Source organism: Malaclemys terrapin, chromosome 21 (assembly GCF_027887155.1).
Source record: "Malaclemys terrapin pileata isolate rMalTer1 chromosome 21, rMalTer1.hap1, whole genome shotgun sequence".
NCBI lineage: Eukaryota > Metazoa > Chordata > Testudines > Emydidae > Malaclemys > Malaclemys terrapin.
In genome coordinates, this window is record NC_071525.1 from 1,860,098 (window position 1) to 1,888,015 (window position 27,918).

Here is a 27,918-nt window from a genome sequence, read left to right on the forward strand (position 1 = left end):
CTCAAAGTTTGTTTGCCTCTGATTGGTGTTTGCCCGGGAGGCTGGTACCATGTGCCAGCTGGTGCCCCTTGGCAGGGCTCTCAGAGTTATTCTGTTTTTCTAAAACACTCTGGTTCAGCATGGTGGGGCTTCTGCTTTCTGGGGCCGGGAAGGGGGGGGGGAGTTTCTGCTTTCAAAATCCCAGAAGCAGAGAAAACCGAGAGCCATTTAATGGTGGGGGGGCGAGATGGGAGGGGTGCATCTATCTGTCTGTAGAAGCGAGAGTGGGTGGAGAATGAGGCGCATTTCAACAATAATGAAACATATTCAAAGGGATCCCGTTTTCATACTACCCCTCAGACAAGGCGGTCACACACATATCCACCACTGGGGGTCCATGGGCAGACCATCTCCTGTATCGATGGCAAAATATATAATAATCAAAACATATAATCTATCCATGACAAGGTGTAACAATGGACAAACCGTGTGTCTATGGAAAGGAATAGAATGGGGAAAGCACACAAGGGTAGATCCCCGCGGATGTAAAATGTCCTCGCTTCATTGATGTCAGCTGAGGATCCGTCCTAGGTACATCTGTGAACAGGAAGGTCATGGGCAAAACTTACCCAGCATGCCCATGATGGGGAATAACACGTGAAAACCATCAGGCAGGTCCATTGCAAGGTATAAGATGTGGAATGTCTCCAACCCAAGAATCTAATGGCATAGGGTGAAATTCTGGCCCCACTGAACTCCGTTATCTTCAAGGGGCGAGGAGTCACACATAGGAGACCCACAATGAGAAATATAATGGGCAAAATATCTCCAGGCTAAGGTGTAGTAATGGGGAAAACTTGCACCCACGAAAAGGAATCTCCCTGGGCAAACCTTAGCTATTTAGGTCTTAATCCCTGCTGAACGGCTGGGAATCCATTCGGCTCTGCCAGCGGCCCCGCTCCCCGGCATACGGAGACTGTGCAGTAGCCCTTTGTCGGGGAGGAAATGCTTATGATCGTTAAGGTTTCTTGGTACACACTCACCCTACGACCGCAGCAAACAGAAGGGGCAGCCCCGAGGTCTCCCTGTGTTCCCTGGGTGTGGAGTACTTGCCCATCCCTCCGGTCCCTCGGCAGACCAAAATTACCCTGTGGCTACTGGGAATACGTGTTAGCCAGCTTTAATTAACTCAATAGCAACATGTCCCGGAAAGTCCAAGTGTCGTAGTCAATGGCCAGTGTGGAGTTCTATTCTGCCTGGCTAAAAAGTCCCCTGCACTTTTGCTGGGGTACGTTATTCTCTTTTGCTTCCTGTCCTAGTCCTGCGGGCGGTGAGCAGCGGATGTGTTTGACCTCGGAGGGGGCTGCACTGCAGGGGTAGGGGAAGTGATTCCTGGCTATTGTCTCTGGACACAGAAGGGGAACTGGGGATGGAAAAGGCTCCGAGGCCTCTTTATAATTCACTGTGAGTGAAATTCACCCTCGCGGGGGTCCGGCCCAGGGTTAAGAGGGTGCACAGCCCTTGTGTTGGCTCTCGGCATAGGAGTGAAGTTCCCGTGGGCTTTCCCAGACACCCCATGCTGGAGGGCGTTGCATTCACACAGAGCACGAGGCTGTTTCCTAATACCAGCAATAGCCCCAGAAATGCAGGACTAATTCTCCTCTCAGCCACATTAGCGCTTCCTAAGAAACTGCAGCGTCAATAATGACAACCCCCCGTCATGGAACAACAGCCCCGGCTCCAATCTGAATATGTGATTTAATCTGTCTAGACAGCAAAACGGCTACCAAACGGCTCTGCCCACACTTCCCCTGGGAGCTGCACCCAAAGTCATTAGGCAAGTGCTTTAATTACATGATTACTATTTATTATGCTACCACCTAAGGTTCAGAAATCAGGAGCCTAAACACCTTCCTGGATCTGGCCCTCAATGCTCTCTAGCTACGATTCATGCCGCTGGGCACCCACTCTATAGTACGAGACAGGCCCTGCCCCCAGAGAACTCACACAATAAAGACAGACAGAGGATGGATTATTATCTCCTTTGTACTGATGGGGACTGAGGCACAGAGATATCAATTGACTTGTCCGAGGTCCCACTTGGCGTCTGCAGTGATCTCCTGACCCTCAGCCCCGTGCCTTCCCCCCAAGAACTGCCTCCAGTCAGAAAAGCGAACCGAATGTTAGGAACCAATAGCAAAGGGATAAATAATAAAACAGAAAATATCAGAATGCCACTATCTAAATCCACGGGATTCCCACACTGTGAATACTGCCTGCAGTTCTGGTTGCCCCATCTCAAAAAAGCTGGGTTAGAATTGGAAAAGGTGCAGAGAAGGGCAACAAAAATGATGAGGGGTATGGAACAGCTTCCATATGAAGAGAGGTAAAAAAGACTGGGACTGTTCACCTTAGAAAAGAGATGACTAAGGGGGGATATGATAGAGGTTTATGAGAGCATGGCTGGTGTAGAGAACGTGAGTAAGGAAGTGTTATTCACCCCTTCACAAACTAGGGGTCACCCAATGAAATTAATAGGCAGCTGGTTTAAAGCAAAAAAAGAGAAGTATTTCTTCACACAACCCACAGTCAACCTGTGGAACTCGTTGCTAGGGGATGTTGTGAAGGCCAAAAAGTATCACAGGGTTCAAAAGAGAAGTAGAGAAGTTCAAGGAGGACAGATCCATCAATGGTTATTAGCCAAGATGGTCAGGGAGGCAACCCTAAGCACTGGGTGGGTCCCTGTCCCTTCTGACTGCCAGAAACTGGAACTTGACAACAGGGAATAGATAAATCAAAATTGCCCTGTTCTATTCATTCCCTCTGAGCATCCAGCGCAGCCACTCACAGCAGACAGGATACTGGGACAGCTGGACAACTGATCTGACTCAGCCTGGCCATTCTGATGTTCTTCATTTTAATGTAGTAAAACGCTAAAGGGAAACGATTTCAAAGAGAAACGGGTGAAAGAAAAGTTTTGTGGGAACACATAACTCCATAGTGGCAAGTCCTGCTGTCTTTATTAGGATTAAAGACGATTAATTACTATGCTTGTTAGTTGCATTATTGAATCATCAAATCATAGAAATGTAGAACAGGAAGGGACCTCAAGAGGTCACCTAGTCCATCCTCCCATGCTGAGGCAGGATTAAATATACCCTAGGCCATCCCTGACAGGGGTTTAGCTAACTTGTTCTTAAAAACTTCCAGGGATGGGGATTGCATGACCTCCCAAGGTCCCTGTTCCAGTGCTTAGCTAGCCTTGCTGTCGGAAAGCTTTTCCTAACATCTAACCTGAATCACTCTTGCTGCAAACTAAGCTGATTTCTTCTTGTCCTACCCTCATTGGACATGGAGAATAATTGATCATTGTCCCATTTATATCCTGGAAGAGTATCATGTGTCCATCAACCTCCTCTTCTCTAGTCTTAGCGTGCCCCAGTTCTTTTGGCCTTTGCTCAGAGGTCATGTTTGCTAGACCTCTGACACATTTTTGTTGCTCACATCTGGACTTTCCAGTTTGTTCATGTTTTGCTTAAACTGTGGTGCCCCAAACTAGACACAGTACTCCAGCTGAGGCCTCACCAGTGGTGAGCACAACAATTACCTCCTGGGTCTTATGACCCTCTTGTTAATACATCTCAGCATGACATTTGTCTTTTTTGCAATAGCATCACACTGTTGACTCATATCCAGTTTGTGATTCACCATAATCCCCCAGATCCTTTTCTGCAGCACTGTTGCCTCAACGGTTATCCCCCATTTGGAATGGGTGCATTTGATTTTTCCTTCCTAAGCGAAGTACTTCACACTTGTTTTTATTCATTTCAGACCAATTCTCCAATTTAGCAGGATTGTTCTGCATTCTAACCCTGTCCTCCAAAGTGCTTGCAACCCCTCCCAGCATGGTGTCATCTACAAATTTGTAAGTATACGCTCCACTCCATCATCCAAGTCATTAATGGGGATATTGACAAGGGACCTCCCTTGATATGTCCTCCTCATTTGACAATGAATCATTATGGAAGTACCAAATCAAGATCCAGGCTTCATTGAGAATTTCACAAATAGATATGGAAACATTCTCTCTTCCCCAAAGAACTTATGTATATCAACATAGTCCTTCATCCTAACTCTACTGACGTCTGTGGAGCAACACTGATTTACCCTGGCAAAGGATCTGGCCCATACCCTTTACAATGCAGCCCGTGCATAGAAGAATGTTGCAGTTGTCTTAAGCATTCACCTGTGGAACTAACAAAAATATAGTTCTCTTAGTAGAGGCTAGACTTTAAAACAAGACAAAAACAGAAGGAGAAATCACAGGCACGCTGTTAAAGTGAGTTGCCTGTTAGAAGTGAAGGTCTTTAGGTTTCGTTGATCCACCTCCCATCATCTGGTGTTAAGCAAAACTCCCCATTCAAATACACACGTATTAGTCTGTACCACAATGTATGTATTCTATGGATGTAGCACTTACAGCCCTCCAAAGGGTGCAAAATTCCCTTATCACAGTGGTTACTGTTGGGGGAATTCCAAAAAGGATTGGACTCTTATCTGGATAATGAGAATATTCCGAATTATAACAGTAATGGATAAAAAGTAATCAAGAGTGTGGAAAGGGAAATACACCCTCATGATCCAGAGCATAAATCAACCTCTAACTAATGGGGTCAGGAAGAAAACTTCCCTAGGGTTAGGTTAACCCATTACTGCAACATTTCTTGCACCTTTCCCTGAAGCAGCTGGTGCTGGCCACTGACAGAGACAGGATATTGGGCTAGATGAACCCACTGGTCTGGCATTTTCTAGATGCTGCTGATTTTGGGTGCATCCCGTCTTCAGATCCCAAAGTGAGACATTAGGCCTGGGACTGCGCTCCTCCAGTTCTAACTGAAGTCAGCGGGAGCTACAGGGGCTTAGCACCTCTAAAAATCAGGTCCTAGAAAATAGGCCACCCAAATCACTTGCCATTTTTAAAAATACCTGGCTGGAAATGCCTAGGTGCTACAGGTGTAGCCATGCATCCATGAAAGGACCTCTCTTGGTTAGCTCTCCCCTTAAGAAATACATTCTGGCCACGACCATGCAAAACTTTTGCATCTAAAAGCTCAGAACAGTTACAATTTCCCAAGGCTGAGCGAGATGCTGCAACTGACCAGCTTTCTGACCATTCCTGTTAAGAAACTCGCCGCAAATGTACCAGAAGCAACAACTCTGAAGCAAAGTCTCAGATTGCCATAAAACGGCCACTTGCTAACCTCACTTTTGCTAAACAGGTTGCTCCGGCTTTCTTCAGAGTGGGTTTTGACATTTGAGGGATGCTGGATGTGACTGTCCCGACGGAGAGCTGGATGGGATTGCTTGCAGACTTTGAAGCAAATTCCAACGTGGTTGGGATTTGAAAGAATCCGGTAACATTCTGGGGCTTTTGTTCTCAGCTTGCACTGATTTCTAAACCCACATCTGAAGAACAATAAGTCCAGACTGAGATCTTGCCAAGGTTTAGCCACATGGGCAGGCCCACTGAACTCAATAGAGCTACTCACCTACTTTGAGTTAAGCACCTGCATAAAGTAAGCATGCACATAAATCTTTGCAGAATAGGGGATATAAGTCATTCTGACCCGGATTTTCAAAGGAGACTAACAGAATTAATGGGGTTTGGACACCTAAATCCCACAGGTTCCTGTGAAACTTCTACCCAGGTGGTGAAATGCCCCCTGTGCAGATAACATGTGCACCACTTAAGTACCGGTGAGGTGCACAAGTCATGTAACTGTCTCTTTGCCAAACTCTGGTCAAGTAACTTGTCTGTGAGTTAGGTATCCCTGCAGAAACCAGGCTGTAAAGTCACCCTCATCCCCACATGCCACCGAGCCGTAGCAGAGCCAATCGGGGCCAGATTCTCCGCTGATGCACATGGATGGAGGCCCATTGATTTCAGTGGAATTTCGTGGTTTGCACTAGCCTGAGGATCTGGCCTTGTTTGTTTCAACCCACATTTCCCCCTTCTGTCTCCGCCGACAAGTCATTAGCTCAGAAAACTCGAGAATGGCTCCCATGAGTTTTTTCTTGCCCGATCTAATAAAAGTTGCACTCATATTCCACACCCTCAAAACACCCCTGCATGGCAGTCACGCGTGATCAGAAAGGATAAGGAACTTGCTCAAGGCCACGCAGGGAGTCGGTATCAGAGATAACATTATGATAAATCCCATTTCGTATGGCAGTGCCTGGAGGCTAATTGCAAACAGCGTCCCATTGTGTTAGGTGCTGCACAAACATAGAACAACACAGTCCCAATGCCCTTAATCTAAACCGACAAGGAAAGGGGATAGACCGCAGGAGTGCTCTGAATTCCTATCAAGCCCCATCAATCTTCCAAGGAAGCAGATCTGCTGTGGTTACTGGGCGTGGACTAAAAGCTGTTTTCTATCTCGGCTGTCTATGGATACCTGGATCACAGGCTAATAACGAAGCTACTCCTCAAAGTCGACTTTCACGCACAGTTGCTAGGGAAATGATCCTAATTTCTCCTCCCTCAAAATTTCAACAGAGCCAAAATTTTGTGTATGTTTAAATTTTCTGTGGAAAGTTTCTGGATTTTTGTTGAAAATCTGAAAAATGATCTGTTCCCACCCCCCCAGTTCAAAATCTAAATCTATTAGTTTTTTTAAACAAAACCCCCAAATTGACAAAAATGCATTTTTTCCCCATGAACATTTCTGCCTTTTTTCCTCCAAAAAGCCCTTTTACATCCCAATGTTGTTTGACAAAACACGTTGCCCTCCTACTGCATAATTCTGTCTGGATGTCAAAAGGTCACAAAAGCTTGTTTTAAGGGTACCAAGATGAAAGGGACAGGAACAAGGACAAATTCTCCAGATCTCTGCTCCCCCTCCGCAGCAATGTCATTTACGGTGCTTTGGGGCAGCAGAAGACTGAAGCGCAAGTTAAAATCCTCACTAGAGGCAGGAATCCTGCGGCTAATGGGACCCACGGAGTGTCTATTTCCTTGGCAATAGCCAGAGTGCTGCAGACTTCTCATTCGACCCGAACTCTGAACGTAAGCTCTTCAGACTCGACAACATAAAGGCGCTGGCATGCCTGCCAAAGCCCATGCTAGAGGCTTGTGGGTAAGGTGTTGGCCTGGGTCTATGGACACCAGGTTCTAGTTCCAAACCTGCAGCGTGTGTGTTTAGCTAGGTAACATGATGTGTTTTTATTTCCTAGGGCTTGCACCTTTAAATCTCGGAGGGCTCTGCATAGGCACCCCCTTGGGTTCAGTTCAGCGCAGCCTCCCGCAGCCCCCCACCTTTCTCAGGCTCTCGTAGGGATGCTACCTTTGCTCTTTATCGCTTCCCCGCGCCCTTCATCCAACCTGCAAGGTCGGCTGGGTGGAAAGTTTGTGCCTTTTCTTGTAATGTGGAAAATCCCAGCCCTGGTAGAAAGGCTTTGCTATGTGCAGCCTGTAGCGGTAGCGTGTTTAGGCTGTATACGATGGACCTGGCTTCCTCCTGACGAGGAGACATTACCCCAAATCAAGCACACCGTAAAGAATGTCAACGGGGCAAAATATCACCCCCTCTGTACATCAGCCTGGAGTATATGCTATCTCCAGCTAAGCACAGCTGGCTGCAGGCACGGCGCGGGCTGCTTTCTGTGCGCTTGGGGTTAGCTTCACTCCTGAGCTTAAGTGACGCCTGCCTCTCCTGCTTGGAAATCAATGGCACCCGTTCGTCTGCCAGCGGTTTGTGCTCCTGGCTGTCATAGAATCATAGAATATCAGGGTGGGAAGGGACCTCAAGAGGTCATCTAGTCCAACCCCCTGCTCAAAGCAGGACCAATTCCCTGTCCAGGGCTCTTTTCTTCTGCAAGTCTAGAGAGTACCAAAAAAACCTTCCTTGATCTTGTATTCTGGGAATAATCAACCCTGAACTAGGCTCCCCTAAGAATCTCTGCTTTGCAGCCAAAGCAAAAAGCCATTGCAGCTCTGTGGTTAATGAGCTTTCCAGCTCCTGCCAGCACAATGGCTTAGCCTGCTTCTGAGGAGAGCTACAGAAACACCCTTCTAGGTAATGTGATTGCCTGGCCCTTATTAATCCCAATCACAACCTTAAATACCACCATCTCCTGCAGGGATGGGCTGGCAAAGGCCACTCTCAGCCCTGCTAAAGCAAAGCCACTCCCCTGTTAGGGAGCAAACAGCCGAGGGTTTATCCTCCCCTGCTGCCTGGCTCTTAAGAAGATCCACCTGCTACCGGCTCAGCAGCGGGCACCTGTCTTTGACACAGCAGCTCAAGCGAGACGTTCCAAATGGCCAGGCAGCTTCACTGTTTCAGACTGATTAACGGGGGGGGAAAGAGGTTTCCTCTCATGCACCTGAGTCTTTTCGGCTCTGGCTTACAGCGGAGTTCGCTGCGGCCTGCTCCCCCTGCCGGGTCGGCCAGCTCAGGTTCAAGGCCCTGCCAGGCTGGAGTGAAGCCGTGTTGGGGTGTGGCTGGGGGTCGGGTGAGGGGTGACACTGGGTGGGGGTCAGGTTTTCCAAAGCGCTCAGCCCCCACAGCGATGAACCCTTTGGCAAACTCTGGCCCTGGTGTGTGGCCTTCCCCCCCTCACGCGGGGCAGAGAGGACACCACCGAGGCCCTGCAGTTGGGGTGTCCGGCGCCTTCTCCCCCACTGGCCCGACGAGGCTGTTCTCCCACGGTGTGGCCCGAGGAGCAGCCAGAAAGGAGAAGTTTCTGGAGGCTGACGCAATCGGACGTTTGCTAATGGAACGAGACCGTTGCATCCCTACGGGACTCCCGGCGATGGAGTCGTGTTGCATCATCCCGGGCTGTTACACCAACATGGTGAGGAAAGCGACAATCACGCTGCCTCCTGACCCATCAGGGGCCCTGCTGAATCAGAGCTGCGCCTGGGGCTAGATCAGCGGTTCTCCAGCCCGGATCCCGCTCCCAATGCGGGAAAGGCAAGGAAGGGATAGACTGATCCCAGTGCAAGGTTCAAGGCCGGCTGGGCACCAGGGGGCATTCACCTCCTGGGCCGGACAGTCTCCCCGCCCCTGCCTCATTCAGGGATGATGCTGGGTTGGGAGTGGGCAGCATTCGTGCCTGTGGGGTGGGAGGGCAGAGGAGCTGTGCCAAGGGGAGGGAGGGAGTTGTACTGAGTTGTCCCCTCTCCAGCCTGCTCTGTGCCACGCCTGCTTCGTTCTTCGCTGTCCCCTGTTGCACCAACGGGAGCTCCCCACCATTCCTACCAGGGGCCCGGCACCGGGGGCTGCATTGGCATAACCCAGGGATGAACCTAAGCCCAGGCTCTCATTTGCCATGGGAGGGGCTCAGTCCTGCACCCTTTGCTCGGTGTAACTCGTTCTGAGGTTTGCAGGTTGGCCGTTCTCTCCCGTGCTGGGCTGGAGGGAGGTTCCCAGCGCTGCTGGGGCACTGGGCAGCGTGCACAGGGATTACTTCTCCCGCACCAGTCCCCCGGGGGATTGTCCAAACAGGAGGCCTCGTTAAAACTCTACCGTCCACATTCTGGTGGCGCAGCATTCCTCAGTGGGGCCCAGGACCCCCGAGGAGGGGCAAGAAGGGGCCTGCCGAATCTAGAAGGGTGAGGAACGCTGCACGGTGGGTTTGAAATAACTGCTTCCAGAATTAGACGTGGTTTCAGCAAAGGTGAATCTTTCCAGGAATGCAGGCCGGCTTCGTTTAATTTCTTACAGGGCTCCACCTTCCTCAGACTAGCTGCACCCTCACAGTCCTTAGCGAATCGAGCCTTTCAACCTCCCCAGGGGACTCTATTTAACTCTATTTCACAGGAAACTGAGGCCCAGCGAGATGGAGTGATTTACCTGGGACAGGTTTGGGAATAGAACCTGGTGTCCATAGACCCAGGTCAACACCTTACCCACAAGACCACCCCCCTTGGCCAGGGGCAGCGCTATGTTTTTTGCCGCCCCAAGCACTGCAGTCAGGCAGCCTTCGGCGGCGCGCCTGCGGGCGGTCCGCAGTCACACGGATTTGGTGGCGTTTCTGCGGGTGATCTGCTGGTCCCGCGGCTTCGGCGTACCCACTGCTGAATTGCCGCTGACACTGCGGGACCGGTGGACCTCCCGCAGGCATGCCGCCGAAGGCTGCCTGAGTGCCGCCCTCACGGGGACCGGCACGCTGCCCCCCCCCCACGCTTGCTGCGCTGGTGCCTGGAGCCGCCTCTGCCCTTGGCAGGCATGCCAGCGCCTTTATGTTGTCGAGTCTGAAGAGCAGGCTTGATGCGTGAGAGAGCTAAGCTCTAGAACCGGTGACCAAGGGGCACAATCCCCATCACGGGAGGTTTTTCAGGACGGGTTGGACACTTCCCCGTCAGGGCTGATGTAGGTTTCTTGGCTCGGCCAGCAAACCTCTTGAGGTCCCTTCCAGCCCCACGGGGCGACGACTCTGTAACGGCACAGACTAGACGTTGCCACCTTGAAAGCAACAAGGCAAGGGAGCGACTAGTCCATGCGAGCTTGTATGGCGGGGTAGAGACCACGTGACACCGACCCGCACCAGCCAATTACTCCTTGGGGTAGAACACTCGTAGGGAGCGCCTCCGAAAAGTCAGGCCCCTGCAGATTAGGTTCAGAGAAGCAATAAATGCTCCGTGCTTTGGAAGCCTTCCCCTCCCCACCCCAGCCACGTGCCCTCCCTTACAGCTCTGCTTCGCTGCAGCAGGCCCGGAGGGGGTTAATTCTTTGGGCAGGTGGGGAGACGCAGACAGGCCTGTTATCTGCACCTCTAGTGCTAGAGTCCCCCGTTTGGATGGTGGCCATGGGGCCATCTCGGATGCTTGGTTAGCCCCTGGGAGAAGATACCTCAGTACGGGAGGGTGGTGGAAGACCACCCACCAGAGAAGGTAGGTTGGGATATGTGTGTGTGTTGTGGGGGGGAGGACAAGGGGGAATGAGGGGAGAACATCAGGTCATATTGGGGCCCTGCCCAGAGGATGCAGACACCTTTAGATGTACATGCACCTGCTAGTTCAACTACGAATGATCAGGCTCCGTGTCGGGATCCCTGAGTCAGTTCTGTGGCTTATCTTATGCGGGAGGTTGGAACAGATAGTTGGGCTGGGAATTGAGGGGGCCTGATTCTCAGCTGGTATAAATTGATGTAGCCCCATGGATGTCACTGGGGCGATGCTGATAGGGGCTTAGACCAGATGACCCTTGCGGTCCCTTCTAACCTTGTGATTCTACGATTTCCCCCTGGCCTTAAGAATCCATCAACACACACATGCCCAGAGGGCCCGGCCTTGCAGTGATCAGCCTGGCTTACCCAAGAGAGCGAGCGAGCATGTTCTGGGACGCACGAGTGTTGCAATGGGGTGTGGCAAATACCGTGCTAGAAACAGAATGAGCCTTCCAGGGAAGTATAGCGTGGATTGTGCTGGTACTTAGGAGCCCAATGCGTTATTAAACAATCCACTTGTGAGCCTCTAGGGCTCCGAGGGGGCCAAGGAGCAGGCAGCGTGGATTTATCAAGAACAAATCATCCCACACCAGCCTACGTTTGCTCCTTTGACAGGGTGGCCGGCCTAGTGGACGGGGGGAAGCTGTAGACATGGATTTCTGTCTGACATGGCATAAGATGCATGAACTTCACGGGGGGGGGGCAAAGGAGGTGCACAGGTGTGAGAGGAGCACCTGGCCCAGGGGCTGACGAGTGTCAGGGGAAAGGCCGGCTGGCTGCATGCCTCCATCCCCTGAGGTAACGTTCAGCCTTCAGCCCATTCCAAACCCCTCCTCGTGTAGCCTCCACCCCATCACCGTCACTGCTCTGGCCACTCCGGGCTTCTGATCTGAGGTGCGTAGCGCGCCGGGGACCCAAATCTGCTACCTGGTTCCAGCCCTTGGGGCAGGATGTGTGTGTGTGGGGGTGGGGTGGGGGGATTAGCTTTTGGCCCTGCCTGGCTCCTGGGGTCAGTTAGAGCAGCCTTAACGCTGCTCTAATTTGTGCTCTGGTTCTCCCAGGCCACAGCCCTGCTCCCAACCCCAGGCCAGCGGCAGTGAGCAGGGTGGGCTGCTGAGGCCCCCTGCCCAAGGGAGGTTCCAGACACTCTAAGGCTCTTTTTTCCCGCTGCAGTGACTTACAGGGGGTGTAACTCAGAATCAGGCCCTCGTTATGTCTTGTCACCGTTCTTGCTTTCTTCAGTGCCGAGTAGAAAAGGGCTCAGGGCCCCGCCCGGCCTAAGTGGCGGCAGAACAACACACACGCTCAGTAGGAAGCTGATGAAATTAGCAGATGACAAAAATAGACACCAGGAGATGAGTCTTTTACACACTGCACAATTATCCCATGAAGTTCATTGCCCCAGGGGACCATCGAGGAATGTCGCCTCGCCCCATTCGGAAATGGAGCCGATGTTCACCAGAATCATGAGACCAGCATCTGCTGGAATAAAAAATGTGGGTCACCAGCCCTCATGCTTCAGGGCATGAACAGAGCACCAGGTAGGGTCAGGAAGGCGCGCTCTTCCTTCACTCCATGCTATGGGACTGCACAGCTGTGGAGGGAAGGGTGATTCTGTGGTTAAGGTCACAGACCTGAGCCTCAGAACAGCTGGTTTCTACATCTGGCTCTAGTTTTCTGTGCTGCTTCTGAGCAAGTCGCTTTAATGGCTCCATGCCTCAGTTTCCCCACCCATAAAATGGGGCTTATAACAGTGCCATGGCTTGCAAGGGTGTCACAAAGCCTTGGTTGTCAGTCAGGGGGTGTGGAACTTGGATGCAAACATGGATTCAGATTTTTCCCAACTTTCAGTGGTGTTTGGATCAGGTCAATAAATCGCAGAGATCCCAGGCCCGCTTCACCTCTGCCTGATAAGGTTTCACTCCCGCTTTGCACGGATGTAAATGACCACGCAAGGCGCTGAGCTACAGAGAGTCAGACCCGCCATCATCTTACCCTGCCTAGGGCAACGGAGGGCCCAATCCTGAAGGGTGCTGAGTGCCTTCAAGTCCCGTTGAAGTCAGTAGGGCTGCAGTGTGCTCTGTCCCGGGCAGAACTGGGACAGAAGCTCCTCGTGCGGTTCTGAGAGGTCCCTCCAGGAGTAGAAAGGGGTGCATAGTGTGGCCTTTCAGAGCTGGAGTCTCATCTCACTTGCATGGGTGCAAATCAGGCCTGCTACATCGCAGTGCAGGCAAAGGGCCAAATTCTACTCTCATTTACAGCATTGTAAAGCCAGAATAACCCCACTGACTTACGCAGAGTGACACTGGAGTGACACCATTGCCACTGGGAGCAGGTGTTGGCTCCTGGTCTTTGGGTCAGGTGCTGAGCTGGTGTAACTCAATGCCAACGGAGCCATGCTGCTCTACTCTCGGTGAAGCAATGCCGCCATCCACTCCTCCACCCTGCCATGAAGCCGCTGGACCACGCTCGCCTGCAAGGAGGTCGCCAGTTCGTTTGAGCTCCTTCCCGGAGAGCGTGTCGGAATGCCCCTGCGGCACCGAGCTCTGGTCCTTCCCTGGTGTTCATTCGCCCCATTAGCTTGCTGCTGTCTCTGCTTAGCCTGAAGCCAACGCACATACCAACCCCCGCCCCAAACCCAAACCATTGTCTTCCCTAAGAGATGTGGTCAGGACACCAGTCCCATCCTAAGAACATAAGAACGGCCGGACTGGGTCAGACCAAAGGTCCATCCAGCCCAGTATCCGGTCTACCGACAGTGGCCAATGCCAGGTGCCCCAGAGGGAGTGAACCTAACAGGCAATGATCAAGTGTTCTCTCTCCTGCCATCCATCTCCGCCCTCTGACAGACAGAGGCTAGGGACACCATTCCTTACCTGTCCTGGCTAATAGCCATTCATGGACTTAACCACCATGAATTTATCCAGTTCTCTTTTAGGATCTGATTTGTCTTCATTCACTTACTCAAACAACGGAGAAACCGTCCCAAGGTGGACGCGGAGCAAGCGGGTTACAAGATACTTCTAGGCATGCAGGAGACACCCCCCGATTTTGACACCACGGCAGATCGGAATTGCCTCCCGCCGTGCGTCTCGGTTAGCTCTGTAGCTTGCTCCTATCGTGTTTCACGCCAACAGCATCCTTAACAAGTACAAAGCAAAGCGCTCTTCAGAAATAACCCCTCCCCCGGGCCGCGGGAATCCTTCTGGGAACAATCCCACGCTCGCCGCCCTGGGGTCTTTCCCCACATTATTTGGCAAACGAATTCAGGGCTGCTGCACAGTGCTGGCGGTCTGGCCCTGGAGTCTGTTTATCCAGCATGCAGGACCAGGCCAGGCCCCCTTGGTGAACGCTTCCCTTAAACTGCCTCTCACCACTGGCCTGGCAGGGCGGCCACTACGTCTACACGGCACACTCAAGCCAGGCTCTGACTCGGGTTTGAGCCCAAGTCCCACTTTTGTCCCAACACAAATCAGTCTTGGGTCAGTGAGGACTCAGGAGCCAGGGTCCTCGGACCTGGCAAGGGGGTGGGTCAGAGCCCAAGTCCGGCTGTGATTGGAGTCCGAGCCCTGTCACTCGACAGGGGGGACACAACTGAAGTGCAGACCTGAGTCGGGAGGGCTGCGCGGTGGAGTGTGCACACGTCAGCACAGACCCAGGTCCAGCCATTGTGAACCCAGGTTTAAAATGCAGGGCGGATGCTCGAGTGCGGGGTTAGAAACACCCTGTCCACAAGCCCGGGTCCCACAGGCCCAGGTTCGGTGTGCTGGACAGGCATACCATTAACAGCCTGTGGATTATTATATAGCCCCCCTTCCCTCTCTCTATCCCCATGCACCCCCTCTATCTATCTATCTATCTATCTATCTATCTATCTATCTATCCCCAGACACCCCATCTATCTATCTATCTATCTATCTATCTATCTATCTATCTATCTATCCCCATCCACCCCCTCTATCTATCTATCTATCTATCTATCTATCTATCCCCATCCACCCCCTCTATCTATCTATCTATCTATCTATCTATCTATCTATCTATCTATCTATCCCCATCCACCCCATCTATCTATCTATCTATCTATCTATCTATCTATCTATCTATCTATCTATCTATCTATCTATCCCCCCTCTTTCTCCTCATACTGCCTTTATTACTATTGTGTGAAGTGCTGCTTTTAATGAATTATCCAATTGCCGCTGAAAGGAACATGACTGCAAGTGGGGAAAACATTACTGGAGACACAGTTGCTGTTTCAGCCAAGCCCCAGCCCTGACTCAGAGTCCAGGCTCGTTTCCCAGTACAGTGGTATGAACGGGACGGGACTGACACAGGCCAGACTCAGGGGTGGGTGGTGGCAGCCTGTTGGAGAAGACAACTAATCTAAGTTTCTGCTGCCGCCTGGTGGTAAAATACAGCCAGGGCTGTGCTTGGCAGAGGGCCTCTGTCTATAGCGTTGATGTGCTAAGCGCAGCGTGACTTATAAGGGAAACATTAAAGCTCCTCACTTATGCAGGTCCTTTGATCAGGGCCCATAGGTCTTATCCTGAGCCCTTTTGGCCTCCCTTGCACAAGAGCCCAACGTAGGGTGACCAGAGAGCAAGTGTGAAAAATTGGGATTGGGGAGGGGGAAATAGGGCCCTATATAAGACAACCCCCCTAATATTGGGACGGTCCCTGTCATATCGGGATGTCTGGTCACCCTAGACCAATGGAGCCCTCTCTGATCTTGAGCAAGAAGGGCCAGGTGCAGCCAGTGAAGGATTCGCCCTGCATCCAGGAGCCCTTGGGTGCTAACTCTCATGGTGTCAGCTATGTTAACCCCTTCCTGGCTGTCGGTGCTGAGGAAAGGGGTGTGTGGCCAGGGCATCCCTGCACCTCAGTGATCTCTGGCTGCATTAGTGGGCAGTTTAGAGCAGCCCTCAGACTGCTGTGTTCTGTACCAAGGGACTGGCCTGGAGCCGAGCTGGTGGGATCAGGGAGTGGCTTAAAGCTTCCTCGCTCTCCTGCCATGTCTGCGGTCTGGCAGTAAGAGTGGCTCAGGCAGACAGGCGTAGCTGGGCTCAGCTTCCCAGGAGGGAGGTGATGGGCCCTGCCAGCCTCTTGCCACAACGTGTCCTGTTGCTGGCTCAGCCAACCAGGAATGAACCCTGGAGTCTTTTACTCTGGGCCACCTGTCTGAACCCAGCTCAGAGCTAGATTTGTGACCGTATTCCTGCAAACCTGTAAAATGGGGATTCCCCGGAAGGAACCTTAACTAACGATGGTCCGAGCCCCCACTCGGCGGCGTTACCTTGGCCAAAATGGATGAAACGTGCTGGAGCATCTCAAATCTTTGGAAAGTGCAGATGGGTCAAAGTGACTGTATCTGGGAGTGTTTCTAAAGAGCCGTTCCACTAAAAGGCCTATGAAGATCCGTAGACCATTATAATTCCTTTGTTTCCTGATGCCTACTGAATCTCCCAGGGTTTTCTTACACTCCCTCATTAATGCTTTGATTGAACAGGCAAAATAATAGACATTTTCTTCCTCTTTTTATCATAAAAGCTGATTAAACCCTTCCCAAATAGCCCTGTGTTTTCAAGGATAAATATAGCTCCTGGCACTGACTGGCATTTCATTGTTTCTGTTCCAGCCAGAAAACCCCTTCTGTCCTCCGTTCCGTGACATCATGGGCCACGCCCATGCCAAAGCACTGTTTCAAGACGTGTGCACTTGCCAACTCTCACCCTTCTCTCGAATCACAACACATCATTTCCCGGCCAAGGGACTTTTTCCTTCCAGTGCTGTTTCAACATCTCCTTTCTCCCTCACGTCCACAGCCAATAAAAAGCGTCACGTCCCTCTGTGCCTGCAGAACGAAGACTCGGGGAGATCGAGCGAGACCCAGGTAAATACTAGATGCTTTTTCGCAGCTCCCTTGCTCTTTGTTTTGCTTTGGCATTTCCACCCCACCCTTTCTGTCCTGGCTCAGCTCAGCAAGCCTCAGGGTTGCTGTCACACGTGATGGAGCTGTTCAGACTGCACCAGTCAAGGGCTCCTGTGGTATATCTGTGTAATAACCCATGCCAGAGGGTTATTACCCGTGCTAGAACCCTCTAGTGGCCGGATCACGTAAGCTACCTAGGAGCCAGCGGTTGCCAGCCCTTTCGCCGAAGCGGCAGCGTCTCATGCTTTGAACTCGGTAGGTCACAAGGGCTCATTCCCTGCTGTCCACCTAAGTACAGCTGGTCACATTTGCACCAGTTACCGACTCCTCTGTCTACCTTGCTGAGAGTCAGAAAGTGGCTGCAGGTGTTTAAGAACATGGGGAAGGCCCAAATTTCTGGGGACTTGAGCCCATGGGAGTCAGGGTCATCTCCCCACTGCAAACTCCCCTGGCTGCCTATTGACTCTGGGCTTCAGGATTTTATCTGGGGTGCCGCAAACCCCCCAGAACACAGGCGCACGCCCTGTAAGCGTCAGATTGCTGGCCGGGTCTCGTGGTGAGGCTGGAGGACCGGAACTGGTGTTTGAATCAAGGCAGAGTCTCCTGAGAGCAGGGGTAGAACTGGGCCAGAATTCTCTGACAACATTTTTTTGGGGTCATAAAATGCCGATTGGTTGACACGGAAGCCCCCGGCCGCTACCGCCACCACCGGCAGTGCAGTGGGGCTAAGGCAGCTTCGGGGGGGTGACTCCACGTGCTGCCCCCGCCCTGAGTGCCAACTCCGCAGCTCCCATTGGCCGCAGTTCGCGGGAGCTGCAAGGGCGGTACCTGTGGGCAGCAGCTTGCGGAGACCCCCCAACCCTCTGCCTAGGAGCTGCTACCAGAGGGGTGTGTGGGTCACTTTCGGGAACCACCCGAGGTAAGCGCCTCATCCTCTCCCGCACCCCTGCCCCAGCCCAGAGCCCGCACCCTGCACCTCACACCCAAACTCCCTCCCAGATCCTTAGGCAGGTGTGTGTGTATGTGTGTGTGTGTGTGGGGGGGGGAGAGGAGGCGGGACTTGGACCAAAAATTTGGGCACCACCAAAAATTATACAAACCTGCCGCCCCTGGGGTTAGATACTTGAGCGTGTTGTCTGGATTTGGCTCGGCTACCCAGAAGCCTTTGAGAGCGGTCTGTTGGGAGGCGTGTGCTAATCAGGGACAGGCAGAGGTGGGATGCCGTCAATCTGTGGCTAGTTAGCTGTGCGGGGGACATGCCCACATGCCCATAAGCACTACTGTGAAGATCCAGCGTGTTTTCTGGGTTAAATTCACCCTGGGCCAGCAGGGGGCTATGACCCACATACGATCCACTGTGGCTAAGGCCCCAGCTGAAAGGGGGAAACTGAGGCAAGGTTGAGGCTTGCTGCGGCTAAGATCCCAGCCAAAATAGGGGGAAACTGAGGCAGTTAAGGAGTACCGCGTGATATGCGATTCTTACCCCAGGGTGGGCAAAGTCCAAGAGACCTGTGCAGTAGCTGTGAAGCCGCTGCCTATCACATAGAACCCATTTTAGCGGGCAGCTGTGGCAAGACTGAACCATGCCTTGGTTTCCTGTTTCAGCCACACTGGGAGTTCTGTGGTGCACAGGCCTCGTGCCAGTCCCCTGCCCAGGCGTGAGGTTTGACCTTCGGTACCTGAGCACCGCACTGCTCCCAGAGAGCATTCTCCGCCATCCACCAAGAGCCGCACGCTGAGCCTTGTTCAGACGAGCTCGGCTGTGAGTGCGACGCTGTGCCTGCCGGCACTAAGTGCATCTCATTAGCGAACAGAGCAGGTGCTTTAGCAGCTGACCCCATTTATTTATCCACAGAAAGGACGGCCTGAATACTTCCCCCTTCCTGTCCGAATGAAACCTCCCGTTCCAGGCCCAGGTGCCAGGGATTTCTACAAGGGTCAGTGGGAAGAAATCCCAGGAACAGAGCCCCAGCTGAGCCCCCATGTTTGCACAGTGTTTGTCCTGGCCCACTGGTCTCCTAGAGGATAACAGCCTACTACTCCTCCCCGCTAAGGGAGGTGAAGTGGGCGTGGTCTATGGCGTGGTGCTAGAGGTTGAAATCCGGCTATCAGGTGGGGCGTTACACTGGGACGGCTGCTACCAGAGCTCAGAGATTGTTGTCTTGTAACCCCTGGTGAGTGTGCATGGCAGGGCCCTGCCCTCCATGTCTGATCCATGGAGGACACGCATCTCTTACAGCCCTAGCAGCTAGGGAACCTTAGCTCCTGCCTTTAGTTCCAGACCCTCACCGCTTCAATTCCTGGAGTGGCAGCCCAGGGGCCATTGCAGTAGCCGCTGTGGCTATTGTGTTCCCACATCCAGGGGAACTTGGCTGGTGGATCTGGGCCCTGCGCAAAGACTCCTCTTGTGAGCCGGTGTGGCACTGGCTGGCTAGGAAGGAGAGTGCAAAGGAGAGAGCCTAGGACTCAGGGGACCCTATTCCAGCTCCCTGCTCTGGCACAGATTTCCGGCATGACCCTGGGCAAGTCACTTAGTCTTTCTGGGCCTCACTTCCTCTTCTGGGCAATGGAGCTAACAGCCCCTGTCCCGCCTTGCGACGGGGTGGGGAGGATAAACGTGTTACAAATAGCAGGGTGCTGCCATCCCAGTCAGGGCCTAGACTGGCTGGGGAGTGGCTGAGTCACCAGCCGGAAGGAATGAAATAAGGCAGGGCTGGGCGGATGAGCCAGAGAATCAGGAAGTTGGGTTTGTGGGGTTAGGCGCTGCCCTGATTCCAAACATGCAGCTCAACCCAATACTTAGAGAGAGAGAGAGAACTTGTAGTCAGGTTAGAGAAGCCGCCCATTCCTCTCCACAGGTACTAGAGAAATAGTGCGTTTGAAACTGTTGAAACATTCTATGTGGAACCCTGTGGATTCCATATCGAGATCCCCATCAGAAAGGACAGACAGCCATCAGCTCTGGCGACTGTCCTCTCCGAAAACCGGCCTTCTAAACTTTGCAGAACTCCTGGTCACATTCACGAGAGCCGACCGCACAGACGCCCCGACAAGGGCTTATTTCTATGGCTGTGATTGGAGCTGTTTTCAAGCAGTCGACACTATTGAAAGCTTCTCTTTTGTTGTGAACATTTTCACGAGTTAGAATTGCTTTAGGAATGTTTATTGACCAGAAGCCAGGTTTTTGGTACATTTCAGTAACGATTTGCTTCAAAGTGCCATGAAAAATGTTGCCAAAAAAATAGAAAAATGGATCAACTCCGAACCCCGCTGAACACAAACAACGCTGACATTTTGCAAATTTTCCCCAAATTGTTTTTCTAATGTTTTTGACGGGCTGTTGAAAGCAAGGCAGAGGCTCCGAAGTCAAGGAGGTGTCGCAACGCGGAGCTGAGAACCCCTAAATACCTTTATAAAGCAGGGCCCAAGGGCAGGGGCTGTGTTTTCCTATGGGTTTGACCGGCTCCTACCACGGCAGGTTCCTGATAGCTGTAGCCTTTGGGTGCTACCATACCATTAATACCTAGCATTCAAACTATGTCCTGGTGCATTCTCAGCATCCTGCCAAGCCAGACTGACGAGATGTTTGTTTCCACCCTAATGGAGGGGGGCCTGTGGGTTGGTTGTTTACCCACAGGAAGGCTGTTGGGTTGATAGAGTTGTTTTCTTCTCTAGCCCTAGGAATATACCTAGGTCCTGTTGCCGTTAATGTTTGTCATGTCTTATGTCTTTGGATGCCCGTAGGTACCTTTGGTCCATACAGCAAATCACAAACATCAGCATTATTATCACTAGCTCTAATCTCACTTGCATTGGCTTGGGAACTCGGGGGGAAATTCTCTCAGTGGGCAGAAGGTCCGTGCATCACTCAAGCCCTGTTTGGAAGGTGGAAGTGAAGCCTGGGCCTTGAGCTGCCTCTCCGTGCACACCCGAATTCTAGGTTACGATCAGGGGCGAGGGGGGAAACACAAGAGGGGGGGAAATCCATCCCTGGTGTAACTCCGCTGACATCCATCCAGCCACGCCGCCGACAACGTGGCTCTGTGTTTTGGACTTTATCGTTTGTCAGTTTCTTTCCCTGCATTGATTTTGCTCCTTGGAGCACTAGAAGTTTTTTTCTCCTGGTGTAAAGTACAATATTTGTTCCCAGGTCATTGTCAAGCTTCTTGCTTGGGGATTTTAACGGAAGGCCCCACAGGATGTTCCGGCTGGCCGTGTTCCTCTGTGCCCTGTGTGCTGTCTCCTGGGGTGAGTCCAGGGTTTATCTTACCCACAGTTCTTTCAGTGACTTGGCACGGGCAGGCAGAGCGTTGGGGTGGGAGCCAGCAGAAGTGGGCTCTGTTCTTGTCTCGACCAGTTTCTTGGTGTTTGACTGAGACCAAGTCGCTTCACCGCCCTCAGTTTCTCCTTATCTAAAGCAAGCATAGTAATGTAGCAATGCACGTCTGTTCAGCCGGGTACGTGGCACACAGTCATACAAAGGAGAAGCTGCCCAGAATGTAGCAATTAGGAAGGCTATTAGGGGTGTCTTTAAATTTTTGGTAGTGACAGTCACTGAAATGTCACTTATAGCGGGGTTTTATGTCAGGGAATTGGAGGAAGCCAAAATCCCAAGAATTGGTACTTGGGCCGCTCAGCATTTACACATGGGTTCCACAAACAGGCCCTAAGACAGGATTATCCATTGAACACTGAAACTATCCGGCTCCGGCGTGATGGGGTGTTCAGAGAGCACTGCCGGCCCAGTGCTGATGGCAGCTGCATCCCTTCGGTTCATCTTTCTCTCTCTCCCTCCAGGGTTTTTCTGCCTTCGCATTGTCAGCCCAGGCAAATGGGGCGGCCGACCCGCCAACTGCTCTTCGCCTCTCAAGGCCGTGCAGACTGGGTACGTCATCATCCTCCACACGGCCGGCGGCAGCTGCAAAACGGGGGCTGAATGCAACCAGCAGATGACGAATATCCAGCATTACCACATGAACAACAAGGGCTGGTGCAACATTGCCTACAAGTAAGAGGCAAAAGCACATTCTCTGGGCCCCGATCCAGCGGAAACTTATGCATGTGCACTAGCATCTAAGATAGCTCCGATGCTCAGTAGTGTAGCTAATGCACAGAACCAGCTTCATGTGGTAGCCTTTGCTTTTCACTCAAGCTGATTCTGGTCAAGAGATGAAGAAAAAGCAGGAGAAATCTGTATAATACAAGCCAGTGTTTTCAAATTTGAAAGCCTAGAATTAGGCATCTAAATCCATGTTTAGGCAGCTAAATAAGCTACTGTAGGCTCCCAACTTTGGGAATGTTGGTCTTATTTTTTTTAACTAATCACCATGAATCTATAACAAAGGATTCAACTCATTTAATATTTTTGTTATTTAAAAAAAACGTCGGCTCTACCCTCAGGAATAAAGATTCCCCCCTCCCATCCAGAAAACACTTGCAAAGAAAATGAATGTTTCACCTGCAGAGCTGGGGAATGCAAACAAACAAACAATTAGTGGGACTTATCCAACATTTTTTATTTTTTGTTGACATTTCAGAATTTCAAAATAAATGTCAAAATATCTCAATCATCAACAAAATTCCAAGCAGCGCTAGGATAGGTAGAAAATCCCCATGCATTTCTATGAAAATATTTTGGTGACGTTACAAAAAAAAAAAAAAAATGATGACGTTTCTATTCATAAAATGTTTAGAAACTTGTTCAGAAACTTTCGCCCAGCTCTGCTTTTCAGATCCTTACCCGCAAAGCTGTCTTTGCTGTGGATTTAAGCTGTGATCTTCCAGACCTGCTTTTGCTGTTTGGATACCAATGCTAGCAGGGTGACGGGTGGCGGTGATATACAGGTAGAATTCTGGTTAAAACGAACGGCAATTAGATGTACGGCTCTCTAGGCAGCCTTAGGGTGAAAACCTCAGCTGTAGTACTGATGGCAAATGTTGGATTAGAAACATTTCCTTTCCCATCCCTGCAGCTTCCTGATTGGGGAGGATGGGAAGGTGTACGAAGGCCGAGGCTGGAATACAGAAGGCGCTCACACTTATGGTTACAATGATATCTCTCTGGGCATTGCCTTTATGGGCGACTTTACAGGTAAGCGACTTCCCGTTTTCCCATGGCTCAGAGACTCGGAGATAGGAGTCACTGCAGAAGTTGGACGCTCCCAGTGGCTATGGAGATTTTGTTGAACTGATCTGGGCATTTTACAGCCATATTCAATAGGAATTGATACGGGGGGCAGACCTTTTGAACTGAGGATCTCCCAGACGTAGGTCAAGTTCGGCCCCATGCTGGGAGACAGCATCAGGCCTAGCGCATGAGAGGTGAACTCCACCCATTGTGCGAGGCGCTGTACAAACACAAAGAGCTTAAGCCCAGCTCATGTGCAGCCATAAGCCAAAAGGGACAGGACATCGCTGGGGTGAGGGCAACTTTCTTAAAGGCTCCCAGGATATCTGCCTGCTTGGTCCCTTCCATCAGCCTGGCGCCTGTCCTGCATTCCAGACCTCCTCCCCATGACCCATGCATAGCCCTCTGCATCACTTGTGGGGGGTGGGGAGGTGAGTGGGATGGAGGAGCTGGCTGGTGATTACACTTCTTATATTTCACTGGCCTCTTGGTGAAATGACCCAAGCTGATGCGCTGCAGGTCTCCACGGTCCATCCTCCCCATCTCTCTCCTGAGCACCTGCTCAGAAAACGTTCGATTGATTCATGGGGTCTGTCCCGAGTCAGAGGTGAAGCCGGGCAGGTTCTCTGAGCCAAATCCCTTGCTGGTCTCTTTCAGGAAGGTCTCCCAACGCAGCGGCCTGGATAGCTTTGAAGCACTTGCTCCACTTCGCTGTCGAGAATGGCTACTTGTCTTCTGACTACCTCCTCATGGCCCACGGGGACGTCAGCCATACCATTTCTCCCGGGCAGCCCATCCGCAAGGTCCTCAAGACGTGGCCCCATTATAAACACTGAGTGTCAGCAGCCTGGTGAACGACGCGCATGGCTGTTGAAAGCCGAGGATGCTGGCCGAGGGATCCGGCTCTTTTCATGTGCTTAGTATATCTAGAGAGAGAGTTTGACTCTGAAATGTTTCGGGTTGGGTTCTCAGCCCTAGTTCTGTCTGCTGAGCAGTGCACGGGGGAAACGATCTGGCTGCATCCAGCCAGTTGAGAGCCCCCCCGTTGAAATTCTGACCTGGTGTCAGTCCAACAGAGCAAATTCTTCTGCCGATTGCTCAGGCACCTGAAACCCATTGATTTCAATGCATTTTAGGCACCTTGTTGCTTTTGAAAATCCTCCTAGGTACCTAAATACTTTACAAATGTGGCCCTTCGAGACCATCGCCAGCTGCGGTTAATTAGAGCAGCCCCTAGACTGCTCTAATTTATGTCAAGGCTGGGACTGGACCAGCATGAGAATTCAAGGGAGATCAGTGGCTCCTGACTGTCCTCTTCACCTTGCACCAAGCGTATCTTGCTGCAGGGGAGAATGTGGCCTGTAGCAATCATTTTTTTTTTTTATATTTGGGTGAAATTCAGTCCAGGGCAGAGGAGCTGGCGCAAGGTTTATGGCTCATTTAAAGCACGAAGACCAGTGGTGATGCAGGGACAGGCACTGAGTGTTTCCAGCTTCCCTCATCTGTTTAATTACGAAGCTGAGAGATCAGCAAAACAAACTTGGCGTAATTAAGGACACGGGCTAGCCAGGAAAAACAATGCAATAGATGAGCTCATCTTGCTTGGCCCCTCAGCTGACAGCGATTTAGGAACGGTTAATTAATTCTACCTACACTTTTGCTGGGATGTAGGTCTAATTTACAGATGAGTAAACTCAGGGTCATTGACTTTCTTAAGATTACAAAGCGAACCAATGAAAGAGGCAAGAATAGAACCAGAAAGTCCTAACTCCCCATCTGTTCTCTAACCCCTAGTCTACACTTTCCTCCCAGAGCTAGGAGTAGAACCCAGGATTCCTATCAGCCCCCCCGCCCCCTCTAATCTCTAGGTTCCACTGAAATTCAGCGCGGTGCATTTTCTTATCCAATCCACCAGAGGTGTGGACTCAGGGATGGAAGCATTTCTGATCTGAGGTCATTGTGTGCTCTGTCTGGGATGGGGCAGGTACAATATGTGGGCGGCCCAAGAAAGGGAGCTCAGAGCCAACCCCATAAAGAATTGTAAATAAAGCGACAGAGGCTGTATTCGAACCACGTGCTCAACTTGTGTAGCTCCTCCGCTCGGGCAGTGCCTGCTTTAGCCTCATTCCCCTGCAAAGGTTTTACAGTAGAACGAACCTCAGAGTTACAAACACTAGAGTTATGAACTGACCAGTGAACCACACGCCTCAGTTGGAACCAGAAGGACACAATCACAGTCCTGAATTAAACGTAAACCACTAAAAAAATAAAGGGAAAGCAGCATTTTAAAAGCATCTTCTGCATAGTAAAGTTTCAAAGCTGTATTCAGTCAATGTTCAGTTGCAAAGTTTTGAAAGAGCAGCCAGTGACGAACAAGCTCTGTGCCCGAGGTGTTCGTAACTCGGAGGTTCTCCCGTATTTGGTTCTGAAGCTAATCCATGTCTTCTTGCCCTGCTGGCCCCCAACACTGCTGCTGAAGCCTCTTGTCCTCACCGGCCTCCAGAAGTCCATCCCCGTCAAACCCGTCCCTGCTCCCTGAACGAATTCTTCAGCTCCAATGAAACTAGGGTGACCAGATGTCCTGATTTTATAGGGACAGTCCCGATATTTGGAGCTTTGTCTTATATAGGCTCCTACTACTCCCAGCTCCCTGTCCCAATTTTTCACACTTGCTGCCTTGTCACCCTAAATGAAATGTGCCTGGATTCTGGCTGGGCGGCGAGGAGAGAGGGAAGAGGGAGTGGACTCCAAACCTGGAAACGCGTGCCTGTGTTCCCAATAAACCAACCGCCCAGATGGAAACACTTCCAAAATCTGGGGTAGTGCCCGCCCTCCCGGCCAACATTTTCTCACCCAATCAATTCCTGCCGTGCCATTGCAGGGGTCTCGGGCATTGCAGGAACCGGGCTCTCTCCTGTTCTCTGCCTGTGGAGCCCACAGTTTAGTTTCCTGAGGACTGAAATTACAGCAATGCAGGGCTGGATGGAACCTTGTAAAGTCATCAGATCCAGCCCCTGCGCTGAGGCAGGACCAAATAAACCTAGCCTAGACCATCCCTGGCAGGGGCTTGTCCAACCTGGTCTTAAAAACCTCCAGTGGAATGTGGAGCCAACTGAAATTTGGGCTTAAGAGGGGGTATCTGGGTGAAATATAACAGTCTGTGATATACGGGAGGGCCAGGCTAGACGATCTGGCCTTAAATTCTATGAAACTATGAACAAATATAATAATAATAATAATAAAAAATAAGATTAAAACTGAAGCCACGAGCCACATTGCATTAGTAGGTTACCAGGATACGCCTCGGGCATCCAAAAGGCTGTTGACTGAATTTCAACGACGGCTGGGTGAAATGTTTAGGCCCAAACTTCTTTTGGCGACAAGGCCATGGTCAGTGAGCATGAAACGTTCCACGGCTTGGCCTCAGTTTCATTGACTTGTTCATTTTTGGGGGGGAAAAAACCCACCCCAAATTTCTGAAAAAAATCAAAACATTTTGTTTCAAAATGAAAACGTGTCAACGGTTCGGTTTGAAACGATGTTTTGTTTCAAAAATTCTTTTAATCTGATTTTAAAAAGCATCAAAAACAAAACAAAAATGTTTTGTTCATTCTCAAATTATTCCCCCCCACCCCAGCTTTGCAATTTGCCAGAAATTTTGTCTGACTCAAAGCAATTTTTCCCCCCTCACTTTTTGAAATTGCCAACAAACTGAAAAGCCCATTATTCACCCCGCTCTAGTTTTGATGGCTTAGTACATTTAATTTTGGTGTAATAGCTCCAGGAAAAGCTCCTGCCCACAAGCAAAGTGCAGAGGTAGGCAAATCAGCATAGATCTGCTGGCACAGGTATGACCACCTAGGGTCAAAAATCATGAGTCGGGCCCTAAAAAAAATCTCAAGATTGGCTTAATAAATCACGAGATTTAAGAACTACTAATAAAATCTTGGGTGATTTATGTTCATTTTCTGGTTTTTAAGCCACAGTTTCCAGTTGTGCTCTGCAGCCATGAAGACGGGAAGCCTACTTAAAAAAAAAAAAAAAAGCCGAGATTCTTTTGTCATTACTTGACTCCGGGATCTGGGTGTGACCGTTCGGTGACTCTGAGTCACTTTGTTACCCCCGCTCCAGCAAGAGGGAGTTTTTCCTGTGGTGACTGTGTCCCCTCTGGGCTAGGCCAGCCCTCACTTCACCTTGGAGGTTAACAACAGCTGCATCCCAGTCCCCTGAGTCCCTTTGAGTCCTTCCCCTGCGATATCCAGTCCCTGACACTGGCTACTCACTGAAATTCCAGCTTCTCTGCCCCCAAAGGTGCCGTGTCCCCCAGTTTACCAGTTTTACCTTAAACTCCCGCTCCGTAAAACACACAGCCCTTGTGAGCACTTCTAATAAACCACGAGGAGGTTTATTAAAGTCAGAATAAGGATCAACCAGAAATAAGAGAGAGTAGCAGACACACGTGGTTACAATATGAAAGAAAACAAAGACGCACACCTGCCCGGCTCCACGTTTATCAGCAGTTCCCTTTCCTAGCTAACAAAGATTTCCTCCCGAAAGTTCAGTCTTTTGTGGCTGATTTCAGAAAAGCCAGGATCCACGGGTACATGAATCACCTTCTGCTCCTCCAGGGGTTTTCCAGTGAGTGGATGCAGCCCTGGCAGGGCCCTTCCCGTCACGCTATTACCCTGAAAACAACCGTTTGTCTCTGTCACGGAGAGGGTGAAGCCCGGTCTTGTTGTCAAGTTTCTTTTTCACCTTTAAGTGCTTTCAGCTGTTTGTGGATGTCGCTGACGGTTTCCCATTCAAAGGGTTACAAGGGGAAACAATTCAGCCTTACAGAGCTGACGACCCCGGCGTGCCTGGATGGGCCAGGTGACTAATCATTCCTTTTCACTCCAAGTCCAGAAAGCGCACTGCCAATGTAGCT

The 27,918-nt window shown here is 51.0% G+C and overlaps 1 protein-coding gene across 2 annotated transcripts; it reads left to right on the forward strand.

The window, feature by feature from the left end:
• The first annotated feature begins 16,713 nt into the window (after positions 1-16,713).
• Positions 16,714-26,914, forward strand: LOC128827094 (peptidoglycan recognition protein 3-like). 2 transcript variants are annotated; one of them, XM_054010823.1, is made up of 5 exons: positions 16,714-16,825; positions 21,015-21,112; positions 21,662-21,872; positions 22,837-22,955; positions 23,649-26,914. In XM_054010823.1, the coding sequence occupies exons 2-5, from the start codon at positions 21,064-21,066 to the stop codon at positions 23,825-23,827; spliced, it is 558 nt and encodes a 185-aa protein (XP_053866798.1). In that variant the 5' UTR covers positions 16,714-16,825; positions 21,015-21,063; the 3' UTR covers positions 23,828-26,914. The 2 variants fall into 2 exon arrangements, with proteins under 2 accessions (XP_053866798.1, XP_053866799.1); XM_054010824.1 differs by lacking the exon at positions 16,714-16,825 and adding an exon at positions 17,038-17,119.
• The last annotated feature ends 1,004 nt before the right edge of the window (positions 26,915-27,918 follow it).